The sequence below is a fragment of the Apostichopus japonicus genome, chromosome 8 (genome assembly GCF_037975245.1).
Source record: "Apostichopus japonicus isolate 1M-3 chromosome 8, ASM3797524v1, whole genome shotgun sequence".
Taxonomy (NCBI): Eukaryota; Metazoa; Echinodermata; class Holothuroidea; order Aspidochirotida; family Stichopodidae; genus Apostichopus; species Apostichopus japonicus.
The window spans coordinates 28,233,646-28,251,528 of NC_092568.1; the positions used below are offsets into that span (position 1 = coordinate 28,233,646).

A 17,883-nucleotide genomic window follows, 5' to 3' on the forward strand; every position below is an offset into this window, starting at 1 on the left:
AGAGCAACCTGTCTGTTCAAAACAATCTGTTGCATGAGTGCATTTTATCCATCTTAATATAATATGTTGCATAAAACAAATAATGAATAGTTTCCATTCGTACGATAGTGCAAATATTTCATTCGTTGAAAGATGTAATTTGTTCCTTTCAACTCATGTAATATTTGCACTAGTATTGCACTCAAAACCATTTATTATTTGTATAATTACTAGTCACTGGTTTGCGGAAGTCAATGGAGCTACATCGTTGATGTTCTACTTCTTGGTCGTCTTTTCTTGAACTACGCCATCTATTTTGACGAGCCTGCGACTTGGAAATCCCCGTTGTTATGTATAGAAATCCCAGCCAGGTTGTGAATCACACGTCATAGACACTTGCTTTACGTTGTATTCATTTCTTGTTGTATGCGCGTTCTTGTACCTATACTGCACATTGTAGCATAATAATTAATATAATGTGTTATGGGCTAGGCGCGAAATAAGTTGTCATTGTTTATAGTTGTGCTCGTTAGATGCATGTAACTTATTTCAGAGACATCATTCTATGCGTAGGCATAACTTCTCGATCAAGCCTCGGTTAGACACTGGTTTACCGGTATAAAACGGATGATTCTGGTAACGGCTGCAGCCAGCAGGCTACATTTCCGTATCGACTGGGCCTGATGTTAGTCTACTGTAAGCTAGCAGTAGTACGCAGTAGCCTAAGCTAGTCCTAACCTCTACCCAGAAAGGGTCAAGCAAAATGGGGAATAAAACAAGCCAGCCACCGTCCCCTTCCACTTCCAGCGATGACGTGGGCAATTCAAACGGTAAGTTTGATCAATTCGTTCATGTATTGCTTTAGAATGATAGACTAACACGATCTAACATGGATAGGGTCTCAAATGAGCTATGTGTAACTTTGTAAGTAACTGTAAGGCTTCATGATCCTTGGGTCTCCAAACTATTAAAGGCTAGGCATACAGAGAAACGGTAGAACCATCCAGCCTAGGCCCAGAGGTCTGCATTAGGTAGCTTAATATTTATTTAGGATAGGATCAATTGTCGGTTCATGGCGCTCTTTCTTATTTAACCAATCATCGGTTCAATAAGCATTATATCGGTGGTTTTTGCAGGTTCGTCAGTTGTATAAAACGTACTGGTTAGGTAGCATAGGTTAATTATATGCCTGATGTAATGCTTCTTTAGGCAACTATGGGGAGATAAGGAATATGGCCAACAGGCGCGTAGTCAGGAATTTGCCAAGGGAGGGGCGAAACTGTAGATTCGGCATTGCAAACTATCTAAGTGTACGCCACCATGGTTGGTGCGAAGTGTACAAGAAAATTTTGGCTGAAAATGCCTCCCAGATCGCTGGAAATGGCACTTCCCAGGCCTTGTAAGTTGCATCTTAGCATTTTCTCCTTTGAAAATACTAGCGATTTCATAAAAACATTTAAAAAAAAATTCAAAAAAATGCTCAAGGCTGCCCCCATTGCCCCCCCCCCCCCTGGCTACGCGCCTGATGGCCAAACATTTGCCAAACATTAATGTAGACCTTTTGTATAAAACTAATGAGTAGCCTAAATTGTGCCTCAGAATGTACCAACAAACTTGTAACTTCGGGGGGGTGGACCCCATACCCCCCTCCTTCATTACAATTTCGGGGTCATCTCTTGCAAGTGCTTACAAGTATGTTTATGACGAAATATATTGAAATTTCATTGTGTACACTCATTGGTCTTTTATATTTACACTAATGTGCACAAAGATAGTATAATGCATCTGAACGATATCTAAAAGCTATAAAGTTGATTCAATGTGTAAGTACTGCAATTTTCAATTTCTTCCAGTTTATTATCAGTCAAGGTCATCGGTGGTGAGTAGCAGAGGAAGATGCTCTCAATCGGGTTGTACCAATTATCAAGACCAAGGCAACTATTTGGGATTTTGTGAACAGTGTTATAGACGGTACAGAAGCATCCTCTTTGATAACTCCGAAAGTCACGGCTCAGCAACTTCTAGCAGAAGCATTCAAAGAGGCCTCCACCTTGATTCACCTATCAAGCCCTCATCAGGTATGGAATCTGACGTATTCAACCAAAATATTTAGTTACTTTATTATAATTATATGTTGTTGAAGGCTTGCCCATGTGTATCCAAAAGGGATTTCAACCGGTTTTCTAAGACAATGGGCATTAAATTCATGATAGATTGCATAACACTGGAAATATTTTCAAGTGGAACCATTGATGTCATCATAATAGCCAGTAGAAGGGAAAGTTATTTAAATAACAACATGGTCAGTGTTTTCAAGTGAATTTCTTAATAACAGACATGATAGAAGGATAGTGGAAGAGGTTGGCAGATTTCTTCCGAGGTAGGAAATTTACTCGAAGAAAATCTGCACATTGTTTTGTTGTTCGCAACCTCATACAGTAATATCTGTAGATCTAAGTCTTCTGAATGATAATTCTTACAATTAAAACCTACATAGTGTTGGGACCGAGGTTTGCCTACTGTAGAGAGCACAGATAGTGCTGTTGTATATATAGTCCAGTAAAATCATTTATAGCCACAATCTGTCAGACGACCGTGCGTAACCGTTGTCTATTAAAAGTATTCTTCTGATGAATGCAGATTAAAAGTATTCTTCTGATGAAACTCTGCATAAACTGAAGCACGATGGCAGAAATCACTCCAAGATTGCTCCACGTAATCAAACTAAATAATTCTTTATACCCTGGCTTCCTGTAGAAATTAGGCCCCCTATTTGTCTATGAGGCGCAAACCCTATCCTGGAAACTGACATAGAAAGAAAGCCTTATTCTTGCCATAAAGTCATGTAAAGTGCCTTTGGGAATTTCGTTCATTCATTAGAGAGGGTTTGGTTCTGTAATGTTCTTTATTCAAAATTAGGTTTACAAACAAGAAACGTTTCTGACAGTTTCTTCCATTCTTTGGAAAGAAACCAATTTCCTCAGGAACTAAATTGAACACCTGGACAGAGCTGTGAGAATGTAATACATAAAGAGTTTGACTCTGTATCCCGAAGTTATTTGGACAGTTCATGGAGTACAATACCTTAATCAGATTGTGTCAGTCATATGATCAATAGTTTTGAAAATGTTAATACATTGCACCCTGAACCATCTGCCAACAGAGAGCCATAGACTCAGCAGAGACTCATACAGCACTGGCCTGTACAGGACTGCACCAACTACAGATCCTCTCAGCTCACACATCAGCTCACAAAGGCCTGCATATGACGGCATCAGTGCTAGATCAAGAACCACTGACACTTCTTACAGTAGACCCACGTGTACCTCTTACACCAGAACCACCTTTACAACTTCTGCTCAACCCACTGGTACCCATTCGTCTAGACCCACTGGTACCCCTTCTACCGGAACCACTGTTAACCCTTCTGCTAGACCCACTGTTATCCCTCCTGCTAGACCCACTGTTAACCCTCCCACTAGACCCACTGGTACCCATTTGACTAGACCCACTGGTACCCCTTCTACCAGAACCACTGTTATCCCTTCTACTAGACCCACTGGTACTCATTCGACTAGACCCACTGGTACCCCTTCTACCAGGACCACTGTTATCCCTTCTGCTAGACCCATTGGTACCCATTCGGCTACACCCACTTGTACACCTTCTACCAGAACCACTGCCAGTTCTGCTCACACCAAAGCTGCTGCTTCGTCAAGTTCCTTGTACAACGGCGATACATCGTACAACTTATTCAGTAATGAGTACAAACCAACTCCAAGTGCAAGTTCTGCAGGTACTGCAAGTGGTGGATATGGTTGTTCCAGCAGTGGGAGTGTTACAACTAGTGATAGCCAACACAATGTAATGCGCCAGCTGAACGCTTCCATGAGCAATCAGGACAATGCAGGTGCAAGACCCAAACAATACAAAGGTACCGTATTGAATTATATTCAAGGGTGATATAGTTAGAGTTAAAGCAAACAAGCAATACAAATGTATTGAAATATATTCAAAGGTAATATAGTCAAAGCAAACCCAGAAAATGATCTGTAGCTTACATTATAGAGTTCTTTGTGATGGACAACTCTCCAAAATAGAAGACAATCATGTTTAACATGTTTCATGCAAATATTTGAGTATTAATTGAAATGTCAGGGGCTACCATTTTGCCACTGTCTGATGTCATATGCCCACTATTTGCAAAACCATCCCAAAACAATTCATCACAGAGAAGAAGGCAAATTTCTAGATTATTTGAGATATGACCTGTTGACCCCCATAATTGCTCCAAGTGTGACAACTAACAAGGGCTAAATGTGTATATCATTCAACACAGTATCAAGTCTCAAAAACTGTTTTCATCTCTTTGACTGAGTATGCACTGTTCAAGATTATTTCAGCACATTCAGAAACTGACTGCAGTTGACCAATGATGCTGGAAGTTGAAAGGTCTAAAACCAGAAATTTTGAATTTTGGGCACTGAAAAAAACCTGTTTGTGATGATCATTGGGTAATGGTCTCAAATCAGCTACTGTATTGTGTAGCTTTCTAATCCTTCACTTCTCTATATTTAACTATACATTTTAGCAGAGTTGTAGCATACGAAAAATGTTTTTTTAAATTAAATAATTATTTTTTTCCTCTTTTTCTTTATTCTAAAACTATATTTTTTGCCAGAATCAAAATATCTTTGTTCTCATTCAATATATGATTTACTTTTTATATATTTTTCTGAACCTTGTATTGTTGACAGCAACCAACCAAGCCAAGCCAAAGCCCCTCATGGATGTTGTAGTGAAACCAAAGGAGTCCACTGCCAGTAACACATCTAGTGACATTATTTCAGCTTTACCAGGTAGTAAACCAAGTGAAACTTCTACAAAGCAATCGTCAAAGAAAGGTAAGTAGTATTTGTCCAACAAGAAGAATCCTTCTTTTTGATGAAATAAGACAAAACTTTATGCTAACCAGTGTCTAATATTGATGTCCACAAATAGTATAGTAAAGGCTTCATAATTGACGCACCTTCAGATATTACTAGCAACGATACAGTGGGCAACCTAAACTTTTTGCAGTCATGCAGAGTTCAATATTTCATGACTTTGAATCCATTTCAGGTATGTGCTGATCAAATTGTGTTTTTTTAAAGCTTTTAATATCCTCCCCTCAGCTTTGCACATATTTTTGGCATTTGGAAATCGTACTCCCTAAAAATAACCAACATGATCCCACTACTCACTGGGACCTGAATGTCTGAGCTTAGAGGCTCAGAGCATAGAAAAGAGCATCTAGAGTCAATTGATGTATACTAACAGTTAGCTTATCGACAAATGTGTCAATTAAGGGGTATGAAAGAACTTGACATTTTTTTGTCAAATTCTGCTCAGTTGTACGTTGCGTAGGAACAGAACAATAAATATTTTGAGATCATTACATTTCTGAGGAACTACACTTATCAAAAATGTATACAGTTGAGTGATCTGGATTTTTTTTGTTGATAGACATTGTTGATCAAATCCTCAAGTGCGTCAATTATGAGCTCACCATGCTATAAATGAGAAAGCGGGGGTAAGCTTAGGCAGGGTTAAAATTTGAAAAGTGGATGTCAACCTTTCCACCCATCGAGGGCATGGTAAAAATTTCTCTACTGCCCTGGCTTCTGTCAAGAACGTAAGGTGATTAATATGCACCTGTGTTGCTTGTTGCACTTTTCATGATAGAATAATACCAGTTTCTCTAATTTTTAATATATCCTACAGTACCTTCTGGTTTCCATCAATACTATGGCATCTGCTGAAAATGATAAAACGTTTGGGTATTGAGTGTCGACATTGCTTTTGAAATGTTAATTATGTTTTGATCGTAGTGTTACCCATATAAAGTAATGTGTGCTTTGTGTTTTTCTATCAATTAACACGTGTGTTCAGTGTGTGCCTGTAAATCTAGCCTGCTGAGTACAAACAGTAATTCATACTGCATATTTGATAACTTATGTCAGAGGAGAGGGTGGAGAATTACAAACTGTACAGCAACAGGTTCAAAGTCCACCTTCATATATCTTTGGACAACCTAAAGTGGTGTGTAAAAACTACACTAACAGGTCACAGTTTCCATTGAATTGATTAATTTTGTTTGAATATATCCAAAGAGGTCGTGAAGTGATGATAACGGTGATGCAAAATATGAATGCTCATCAGGACAATAGTTTAATTATTGCAGGTACTCTAGTTTTAAATACACTTAACAACCACCTCCTCCCATAAAATGTACTCATTGTAATGATTTCATCAAAACTGAATTCGATGGTCGTGGAATACTTTATTTGATGTTGGATAAGAAATATTATACAAAGTAGACAAATTTATAAAACCCCTTGTAAACAGGTTGTCCCCCTTTTTGTTCATATGCACACTACATTAATATCTTAAACTATCTTCAGTATTGTACATGTTAAGAAGCCTAAACAGCTACTTCACAAAAATGTAAATCAATAATTTTGCTGAAAGTAGAAACACTTCAGTACTGTTGCAAATATTACATAAGCAATCTTTTGGGGAATAGAACTTGCTAAGGAAGGTAGCAGAAAAGCTTGCTTTCTCTGTGCGTTATCAAATTAGTTTCTTATTATTCACATTAAAACTTTTATGTGGATTACTTCTTTCATAGAATGTTATAGTTAGACTAGGACTATTATTTGATAGGCAAACAGATGCATGAACAATAACAGAAAGACACTCTTTGAAATGGAAACAATCGTTATTTCCATGTGCAATTATGGTGCCAATAAATCTTATTTGTTGATTTCTTTTATATCTTATCTGTAACTCTAACTTATATTTTGTATATGTACATTCATCTGCAGACTCCCAAGGAGTGCTTGTGAAAACCATGAGAGATAACCTGCTATGCCCCATTTGTCTTGACCTGCTGGAAAATGCAAAAACACTTCCATGTCAACATGTGGTCTGCAAAACATGCCTAGAACAATGGGTGGCAATGAAAGGTGAGCTGAGATGCCCCACGTGTAATACCAGACAACAGGAGCCAGTTGGTGGAGTCAATGGGTTACCTTCTAACTTCATGTTGAACACTCTGGCAGCAGAGATAAGGAAACTAGACACACAGGATGAAACAGAGACAGGTATCTTTGAGGAGGAGGAGGAGGAGGAGGAAGAAGAGGGGGACAAGGAGGATGAGAAGGAATCAGAGTCTGGCACCCCTCTAGCAGCAGCTTTGTCTCCTACAAATTCATATGTAGATTTAACTTCCGGTTACACCAGCTGGCAGAGTATTCCTGTTGCTGAGACAAGTTTCTTAGAAATACTGGGGAATCAATTCAAGGCGAAGGGATCCACTGTAAAGCTTAAGCTGCAGTTTTGTGATGTAGAGGGCCAACCTATTCGAGGCAAATCCAGAGATGGTATTACAGCTTTTGTTGTACGTCCGGACAAAGAGAGAATTCCGATTCTAGACGTAGCCTTCAGGAAGAGGAGTGGAGATTTCACAGTCAGTTTTGCAGCAGAGCAGATAGGAATACATTTAGTTGAGGTAACCCTGAACGGAGAGTCAGTTGTTGGATCCCCAACAAAAATTGTGGTACGACCAAACGGGATTATGGATCGCACACTGAGCACAACTTTGCATGCACCCAAGGGAATTTTGGCCACACCTGATGAAATTTATGTCACAGACGAAAGTGACAAGGTCTATGTACAAACAGATTGGCAGGGTGGTTGGGATGGTTTTGGCATGGACAAACCACACCACAAAGAGTGTACACAGATATCACCCTTTGGTATCGCAAAATACAACGATAAGCTCTTCATCACAGATAGCTTCAACAGTTGCATCTACGTTTATATTCACATGGCATGCACGAACAACTTTGGCAAACGAGTACTAGAGCAACCAACTGGGATAGCAGTGAGTAAAGATGGTAACATCTACGTTGCAGACTGCGCATCAAATACTATTGACGTATTTAGGCACAATTATTCCCACATACGAAGCATTGACGTCAAGGGGAAGGGTTCCCTCACACATCTTGCTGTTAACCAATCAGAGGATAGAATTATAGTGGCAGACGACAAGACCAACCTTATCAAGATCATCGATCTTAACAGGGATAGGATGGTCAAATCCATCAAGACGAGGATCAGTCAAGCACCGGCAACTCCTTTTGGTGTTGCATTGGATGATGAGGACAACATATATGTATCAGTGACTTTTGACCCATCAAAGTTGAACAAAAGAAATGAGACAGCTGGGAATGTCAGGCGAAAAGGAGCTGTCGTAACGTATAATTCGGATGGTTATTTCCTTGGCACGATCGGCGAAAAAGAATTAATAAATCCCCGTGGTATTTGCTTTATCAATGATGATGACGATTCACCTCAACTCTTGGTAGTTGAAGGTGGTGATTGTGCATCACAGTCTGGGTGTATAAAAGTATTCAGACTGTAATAAAAACTTAAGCTGTCTTCCTAAAAACTGAACACTGTAAAATTAACATTAAATGATATGGGATGATTACATATTGTAAATAAAATCTATTGAAAATAGCAACATGCATTTCCTTTCATTATCCTAAACGAAATACTATTTCAATTGTAACGGTGCCATATATACAGTATATATTTCCAGTACATGTGTGGAAAAAGAAAATTGAAAGGCAGTAATTGTGCACTTGGATCAATCATTAATTTCTCTTAGACATAGAAAATGTTGTTTTTGATTGGGTCAAGAGGCATTGTACAACTTCAGCAGTAGATTATTCCCCTAATATTTACTCTTTATTGAGGGAAAATCCGTACTTGAAGTTATTCTCCAAAAGGGCACTCTCGCATACAGAGAAACGTGGATGCTGAAATAAAGTCATAGCAATATATGTAAATCTACTCAAAGTTATATGATTTGTTAACATTTTGGTCATTCTGTTATAGCTTAGTTTTGGTTCCTGTGATTCAAAGATTCAATGAAATAATGTGGTTTGAGCAAAGCTCACCTACAGCTTGGGTACTTTTGTTTTTCTTGCCAAGGTATGCCGTGTATTCCTTGTTCAGCAGCTGATGATATGATATAATGATATGAAAATCCACTTTTCTTTTTTTCTTCCTGACGGATGTGCAATGGGAGTAAGATTTTTGAAGGCAAAGAAGCTAGATTTTACGTAGAGTGTACCACAATACTGTGGCTCATGCAAAGTAACAGAAGATAAAATAAACTTCCTGGTAATATAATATGTTTAATACTCTAGTTCAACGAAATCATATCAGGGATGATAGAATTGTGCAAAATCTCCGAAGGTTTGCTCAATTCAAAGATAAAGTATCACACTATACTGCCTGGGAGCAACAAGTTTCCATTTAGATTAAATGATTTATAATTGACTCCGTCTATTAAGAGCCAGAAGTGTTTGCGACCACACAAACCCTTGAAGTAAATGAAGGAATATCCAATTATATTTGAAATATCTATGTCTCGCTAAGATGGAGACACCGGTAGGTTAGAACCCGACACCAAATTCTGCCTTTAGGCAGCTGATTGTGTTTCTAGCGCACCATTTCCCGTCACATAAAGTGAGTCAACACAGACTATCGTTAGCTTCCTGTTTTAGTGTAAATATTTTATACTCAATCTTAGAAATGTAATTAAATATAACCTGAAGACAATGGGCTAGCATAATTTACATAAAACATTCTGGGCGAGTTGGTATAGTGTAATTGAGTGATCACTTTTCTTTGCTGATTACCGTTTTGGTGAGAGAGAGAGGAGGAGGAGAGGGGGTGGGGATGGGGATGGGTTAATGTGGTTAGGTAAGGCAAGAATACCTGTTTCATAACATTGATATGAAAATTAAAGTGTAAAATGTAATCTGACTCAAGGTTTGGTGTGTCAATGCAGTGCCAAAGATTCAGGTGGTTACAAGTCTTCTCCCTTCTGTCACTAATCCATCTATCCTTCTCTTTCGTTGAGTCGTCATTTTCTCATTCTCGTCATATAAATCCAATGAAACATCGTCATTAATGATTGCCAAATATTGTTCATGTCCTTTTCAAACATGTGTCTTTTGCTCATTCATTTCTGATTTATTGTCATATTTACCCCACTGGTAGATAAATGTCCGCGAAGCTATAGTTGAAATTTAATCAAAGCTCTTGCATTGCCACAGCTATATATTGTAAATTTTTAAAATCAATATTAGGTTTATTGTTTTCATACTTCTACATGAAATATTCATCAAATGTTCATTCTTTTTTTCAATTAAAAGGGTAAAGCTAGTTAAAGGTACACAAGAAAATACTAAGTAATTACGGATGATCAGGTATCTTTCTTGACAATAGTTAATAATAATAATAATAAATATAATAAATACCATGTATTAAAGTGCTGTTATCATGAAATAAAACATTCTCAAGAGCACTGTACAAAAGAACCAATACCTTGAATATAAAATTACCAAACTTAAGAAAACCTTAAAGTAATAACAACAGCAATAAAAGTAGAAGTAAAACATGCTCAAGAGCACTGTACAAAAGAACCAAATCTTGGAATATAAAATTACCAAACATAAGAAAGCCTAAAAGTAATAACAACAGCAGTAAAAGTAGAAGTAAAACATGCTCAAGAGGACTGCACAAAAGAACCAAAACCTGGAATATAAAAATACCAAACTTAAGAAAACCTAAAAGTAATAACAACAGCAGTAAGAGTAAAACCTGATAAAAGACAGGGTAATAAACCACAAAAAATAAAATAAAAAATATAAATATACATAAATATGGGCACAGTAAAGTGAATAGAACAAAGAAAAGTGAATAAGATTAATGCCCATTCTCGAGCCTAAAAAGATACGTTTTCAAGTGCTTCTTAAAAGTGTCAATATGTGTGATATTTCTTAAGTGATGGGGAAGAGAATTCCAGAGTTTAGGACCTGCAGCACTAAAAGAACAATCTCCATATGTGACTTTGTTAGTATGAGGAATGAATAGAGAAAGATGACTTTGGGACCGTAATGCCCTAGCTGGCGTGTAGCGTTTAACTAAATCAGACATGTAACTCGGAGATTGATCATTAAGAATACGAAAAACGTGCAGAATGAGTTTGTAGTCTATCCGGCGATGAATTGGTAACCAATGCAGGTCACGGAGTACAGGAGTAATGTGTTCGTAACGACGGGTTCTGGTGATGATTCTGGCAGCCGTATTCTGGACCCTCTGTAGTTTTTTGATTGAGGAGCATGACGTTCCATTCAGGAGAGCATTACAGTAATCGAGACGAGATGTAACCAGCGAATGGACAAGTGACTTGGTTACCTCCTCGTTAAGGGATGGACGAATTCTCCCGATGATACGTAATTGGTTATAGCAAGACCGACTAATTAAATTGATATGGTTTTCCATAGACAAATATGAGTCAAATAACACACCAAGATTCCGTACTGATGACGAGGGTGGAATGACATCATTGCCCATTCTCAATGAAGGAAGGTGGATCGTTCGTTTGCTATGTTTTGAATGGAAAAATATCACGTCTGTCTTGTCATCGTTAAGCTTAAGCATGTTATCAGCCATCCATTTTCTGACATCTTCAAGACATGTCTCCAATATATGTAGAGGATTAATTGCATCAGGAGAATCAAGTGGCTTAAACGAAAGGTAAATTTGGGTGTCGTCAGCATACATATGGTAATCAAGGCCATGCTGCCTTATAAGATCGCCCAGTGGTTTAGTATACATGGTGTATAACTTTGGTCCTAGTACTGATCCCTGGGGAACACCATATTTAAGTAACAGAGGTGTAGATTTTATATTATCAATGATGACGGACTGGCGTCTATTTTGAAGATAAGAAGTCATCCATTTTAAGGCGTTTCCGGTTATCCCATACACATTACGAAGCCGATTTAGCAAAATTGAGTGATCGATGGTGTCAAATGCAGCAGATAAATCCAGTAAAACTAACGCTACTGCCTTTCCGTCATCTATGTTATGCATGATGTCGGAATGTACCTTGATTAGGGCTCTTTCGGTCGAATGTAACTTGGTATAGGCACTTTGATATTTTTCTTGAAGTTGGTTGTCGTCCATGTACTGATCGAGGCGCCGAGCAACAACTTTCTCTAATACCTTTGACAAGAAGCTAAGGTTTGAGACAGGACGGTAGTTTTCAAGGATATTCTGATCTAGGGTTGCCTTCTTCAAATGAGGTCGAATGTGCGCGTACTTGAAGTTATCGGGTACGAAGAGATATGTTTATCAGTGATGTAATAATCGGTAGTAGAGGCTCCAGGCAATCTTTGAGTAACCAGGTAGGAATAGGATCCATTTCACAGGATGTGTTACTGGATTTGTTTATAATGTTTCTAATCTCATCATCGGTTGCAGGATCAAAATTTGACAGATTGATCATGACATCGGCAACTGAGTCCCCTTCGACAGGCGTATCATGGCAGTTTATTAAATTGTCACGGATAGATGATATTTTGTTAACATAAAACTCACCGAATTGGTTGGCAAGCTCTTTAGCTGATGTATAACACGGAAGTAGGACGGAAGACTGTTCACCCAACAAATGTCGGGCAACCCTATATATGCCCTTCGTGTCTCCGCGGCATTCTGTAAGTTTACTCACATAGTAATTCCTGCGAGGACTGACCAAGAGCTTGTTGACAACTCTACATTGTTCTCTATAAATTTGACGATGTATTTCCAGACGATGCTTCAACCAAGTTCGCTCCAGCCTCCTACGTTCTTTTTTTGCTATATGTAACTCATCAGTACACCAAGGAGAATGTGGTCTAAGAATTATGGTTTTATGACACAGTGGTGCGTGAAGATCAATAAACTTAGACGCCATCAGATGGTCACATCATGTCTTTCTGTTTGTTTTTTATATGTTAGTTTTTTGTACAGTATATATCCTTAGTGATCAAGTAGTCACAAGGGTCGGATTAAGCTTGTTTGTTTGGAGGGGAGGGGGGTAATTGTTGGGGCCCTTTCAGCATAACCCATGGTCGTGACAGTAGCCATTTCTTTTTTAGCTCTCGTTAGATTATGTGTAACAAGTGCGCAACAAGTTATACATACTTGATTATTTGACTGACTGTAGTCTTGATGATATCACATATGTGTATTAAACCGCAGTTTAGGTCAAAGAGGTCACCCGGACGCAGATTTAAATGGCTTTCAAATGTTCACATGTAATTCATTGTTCAAAGTAACGTCACCACCTATCAGGGTTAACCATGCCTGTAGAGTAGAACACCATATACTTGTCGGCGTTACGGAACTAAAAAAGTGCACATATTCCACAGAGCAATCGTTCAAATGCTCAATATAACAATTGTGTTAATACTTAGTTTTTAAACAATCGTTTAATTGCATTGAATAATGATTGTTTGAATACTTCATACCCCAATCGCTTAATGATTCTCTTTAAAATTATTTTTTAAAGGCATCGAAGACTCGCCCCAAACCGCGTGCCGCCTCTGAAAAAAAGTTAACTTTCCGTTGCTTGCAAGTGAAGTTTTTTTTTCTTGTCGCTATAAAATGCACACATTAATGAAACGTGTTACCTTGTTATCTGCATCTGATATGTCAATCGCTGCTTTGTACACTGTGTTGTGGGCATTGGGCCGCATAGCTGCATGTAGTGACTGTATACTAGTGTCTAATTACCGACGGTAGCAAGATGTGTGGATTTTCTGGGATCAAAGATGGTGTCGAAACTAGGTCAGATTACCGGCATCAGACGTTTTTTGTGCGCGAGTCTTCACTCCCTTTAATTATTTGATGCATCAATCGTTTAAATACTCTATATCACCGCTGTTGAAATACCGTACACATAACAATCTTTGGAAACTCCATATAACGGCTGCGTAATCACTTATAGAAAACAATATCTAAATTATACTCTATATAATAATCTTTTAACTACTATATATAGCGATGGTTTAAATACTCTTATATATCACCACTGTTGCATGGGCGTCAATCCAGGGGGGGGGCAGGGAAACACACCCCCCACATTTTGATGGGTGAGGAAAACAATATCAAATGTCCCCCACACATTTGGGAAAAGAGTAGTGTCGTGGCTCTATTTGGTTAGGGCTTACACATCTCAGGATTCATATAATCGAATATCACTCAATGTTGCTGAATGGAGAATTCCACCCAGATCTCGTGAGTTAGTACCCTGAGCTCTCCAACAATCTTAAGCTTAGTCTGCCTTTTTTTCGAGGCCAGTTCCAGTTGTCGTCGGTTGAAGGGTATAGACAAATATTCAAGTCGATGAATCCAGCGGTACGGGCTATGTTTGGTGAAGTCGAAGCTCTCTTGCGGTTGCTCCTCGTCTCCTCCGCCAGTTCGACGGAAGCCGAGAAATCTTTTAGTGCTTTGAGGCGTTTGAAGACAAGGCTACAGAGCACCATGACTCAACAGAGGCTGAACCATGTGATGGTGTTCAATATTCATCGCGAACGTCTAGCCCAGTTGAAGCCTGAGGAGTTAGCAGAAAGGTTTGTTGGTTCCTCGGTTTACAGACGCCGCATCTTCGGGCGATTCCAGTGGAAAACTAGTGCGCTCCGTCATTATCACAAGAGACAGCACTTCATAGCTAGAGCCAAAGCCTGTGCATAGTTGTTATTTAGTTGTAGATGTTACAAAGACGGTGCCCGTTCCCTAATACTGGGAAAATTAAATAGGGAGCATATTCCGTGGCAGCGCATCCCATGTTACCTTGTTGATGAGTGATACCGGAGTTTACTACACAGTGAAAACACTGGGTACACGCATGCAGGGACGTCGCTAGAGAGGATGTGGGGTATCTTAGCCCCAAACTTGGTAAAACTGACGATAGTTGGAAATTGGAGTGCGACAGTCGGAATTTCCGACAGTCGCACTCTAGTTTATCAAGGCCTATTCATTTATCCCTGTGATTGTGCATGACCTAAGAAGATTGAAAAATTTCGGTCAAATCTGACCTTTAACCTGTCATATTTACCACGTTTTCCTTGCCACTTTGGGAAGTTGTATCTCGCGATTCTTATACTCCATCGTACAAAACTTGGTTTGATTTTGAATACTACAAAAAAAATGCCTAATAGAACTACCTTCATAGGCGTAGGAGCCCAATATGATTGGGGGGGGGGGGGTTGTAACGACTTGCCCGAAAAATATAACCAATTTTTGGTTGCATGCGCGCGTTCCACATGAAAATGTGCATTTCATATAGGCATGCAACGGTTTTAAATCGCATGCAAATAACATACAATCATTTTCCGTCTTATTACCCATTTCTTTCAGTAGGTGCCCAAACAAGTTATCAGCATATTGCCCGAATTTTCACAAAAATATTTGGTTGGGGTGGGGGGGTGGGCTAATTAGTTTGTGAAATGAGTGCCAGTGCCGGTACAATGTATCGCAAAAAGTTCGGAACAAAAGTGCAGTCGCGACCTAGCAACCTGGTTTAACATGCTGGCGTTTGACGACTTTTGGCCAAATTTATTAAGCTTGCTATACAAACTCGAATCTGGGCTGTGCCTAATTAGACAGTTATTAAAATTATTAATAATGGCGTATGAGGAAATGCACCATTTTGTGGTATGACTTCCAGGACGGCAAGTCGAGAAACTCACATGCAGTGGCGGCAGATAGCTTCCTTCGACTATATGTCCGGGGACATTTTGGGACATCGTTCCTATAGGTCAGGGGTGGGCAACCTACAGCGCGCGGGCCACATGCGGCCCGCCAGTGACTTTTTTTTGCGGCCCTTGAGATGTCTCAAGAAAAAGGGAAAAAATCAATCTATTTTAGATCATCACCAAAAACGAGCTAGCTGCTTAAAATTTATCTGCACTAATGATGCTGTCAGGTTGGTCTATTATCACCATTAATTATCAACTGGATTGTATTGACATTATGCTTTTGTGAATACAGATTAGTACACACTCCTATTGCTTGAACGTCCTCGGAATCAAAGGTTTGAAATCAACAGCAGGTCGTACATTCCTAAAATCTGGCCTATTCATTCAAAAAGGTTGCCCACCCCTGCAATAGGCCTATACATAGGCGTACGAGGCGGGGGGGGGCAGGGGGCAAAAGTCCTGAAAAATTCGAGCAGCCTAAGAGGAGAATATATATATATATATATATATATATATATATATATATATATATATATATATATATATATATATGCAGTAGCTTGCCCGAATCTTTTTCATTTTTTGCCCCACAACGCCGTGGAAAGCGTTTGTGTTTGCGTTTGCGTTATTTGTTTTGTGACAGTAATATTAACATAGGCCTAATGATCCGAATATTTCCGTGAAACACCACCGTAGGCGCAGTTCATCTGGGCTACCACGCTTTTTGCACTATCGCCCAAAATTATTAACAGGGAACGCCGCTCACAGTCTTGGTGACATGCATGCATGTAGATTAGCAGTCTCTGAAGTAAAAAAAAACAGCAGTAAACATTTTTTTCTAACTAGTCAACTGTTTACCTGGACATCCCCGACATGAGTGTATATAAGAAACATTTTCTTTTTCATGGATGGTGGGGGGGGTGCCTACAAGTCTAAAAGTACAGGTTTATCATATTCTTTGTTATTTTGTATACTTTTCTGTGAGACAAATTGCAGTCTCACCCGACACAGCGACATTTTCCCGCCTACAATGTGTGTTTTTCTTGAGGTAGCTGAGTACTGTGTTAAAATAATAAATACGGTAAAAAATATACTGTCCTATTTTCCCCCTTTAAAGTGATTTTACCATTTTTTCTTCTTCTAATTTACCAAATTTTTGGGGGAAGTGTAAATTTCTTAACGTGAGATTATAAAATAAAGAATGTATAGATGTAACTTGCAAGGCCTCAGAAGTGCCATTTCCGGCAATCTGAGAGGCATTTTTGCCAAAAGTTTCCTTCTACGCGCCAACCGATGGTGGCGCTCCGCTTAGATAGTGTCACGGGAACTTTCGGGCATAAAATTGTTTGCCCCCAAACCGAAATGGTCCCGTACGCCTATGGGCCTATATATGAGGCCCTGGGGTCATTCCTTGACCGACTTGGTGCGATATAATGTTACATGTGCCCATTTCGAAATAAATATATTCACAGATTGTTAGTTGTCATGGGTTCGAACAAATGGGGTATTCTATCCTGAAACATAAGGCAAAATGGGGCTTGGTTTCCAGTTCGCAGCATCATTTGTCAACTTGCACTGGGTTCTAATGTTCATGTCAATTGGAAACACTAATAAAAGAAATAATCTACCAAAAATGAAGGTCGCATGAACTTTATTGCAGATTTCCTGAGTGACGAATTTGCAATTTTCTCCCGAAATCACGCAACTAGATGGCTGCTATCCATCCTGGCAATTGCCATCTCCAGCGATTTAGCAGGTATTGAAATCTGAAATTTTCTTGGTACGCTGCGCGCCAACTGATGGTGGCGCTCCGCTTAGATAGTATTTACGGCCGGAATACTCGAATCGATTACCCCCCCCCCCCCCACGTTTCAAATCGGATTGACGCCCCTGCACTGTTCAAATAGCACTGTCTATAAATACCAATCTTTGGACCCTCAATATGATGATTGTGTAAATTACTTTAGAAGCAATCATTTAATGATATCTTAATGATATAATAACAATCTTTCAACTACTTTATATAATAATCATTTGATACTCTGTATAACGAATGATTAAATACTTTATAAAGCAATCGTTCTTTGGACACTATATGATGATTGTGTAAATACGTAACAATCTTTTAACTACTTTATATAACAATCTTTTAACTACTTTATATAACAATCCTTTAATACTCTATATAACGAATGATCAAATACTTTATAAAGCAATCGTTCGATGACGCTCTATGTATATTTGAAAGCCTGAT

The 17,883-nt window shown here is 38.9% G+C and overlaps 1 protein-coding gene across 5 annotated transcripts in view; it reads left to right on the top strand.

The window, feature by feature from the left end:
* The window catches only part of LOC139971412 (uncharacterized), a 268,235-nt gene extending 258,729 nt beyond the window's left edge, over positions 1–9,506 (top strand). For 4 of the 5 annotated variants that reach the window (XM_071977792.1, XM_071977794.1, XM_071977795.1 and 1 more), the window contains one exon: positions 6,846–9,506. In XM_071977792.1, the coding sequence (XP_071833893.1) occupies positions 6,846–8,446 (1,601 nt within the window). In that variant the 3' untranslated portion in view covers positions 8,447–9,506. Of the gene's footprint in view, positions 1–404; positions 810–1,832; positions 2,058–3,142; positions 3,914–4,736; positions 4,884–6,845 lie in introns of those variants that run through there. The other variant, XM_071977793.1, reaches the window with a different exon arrangement.
* The last annotated feature ends 8,377 nt before the right edge of the window (positions 9,507–17,883 follow it).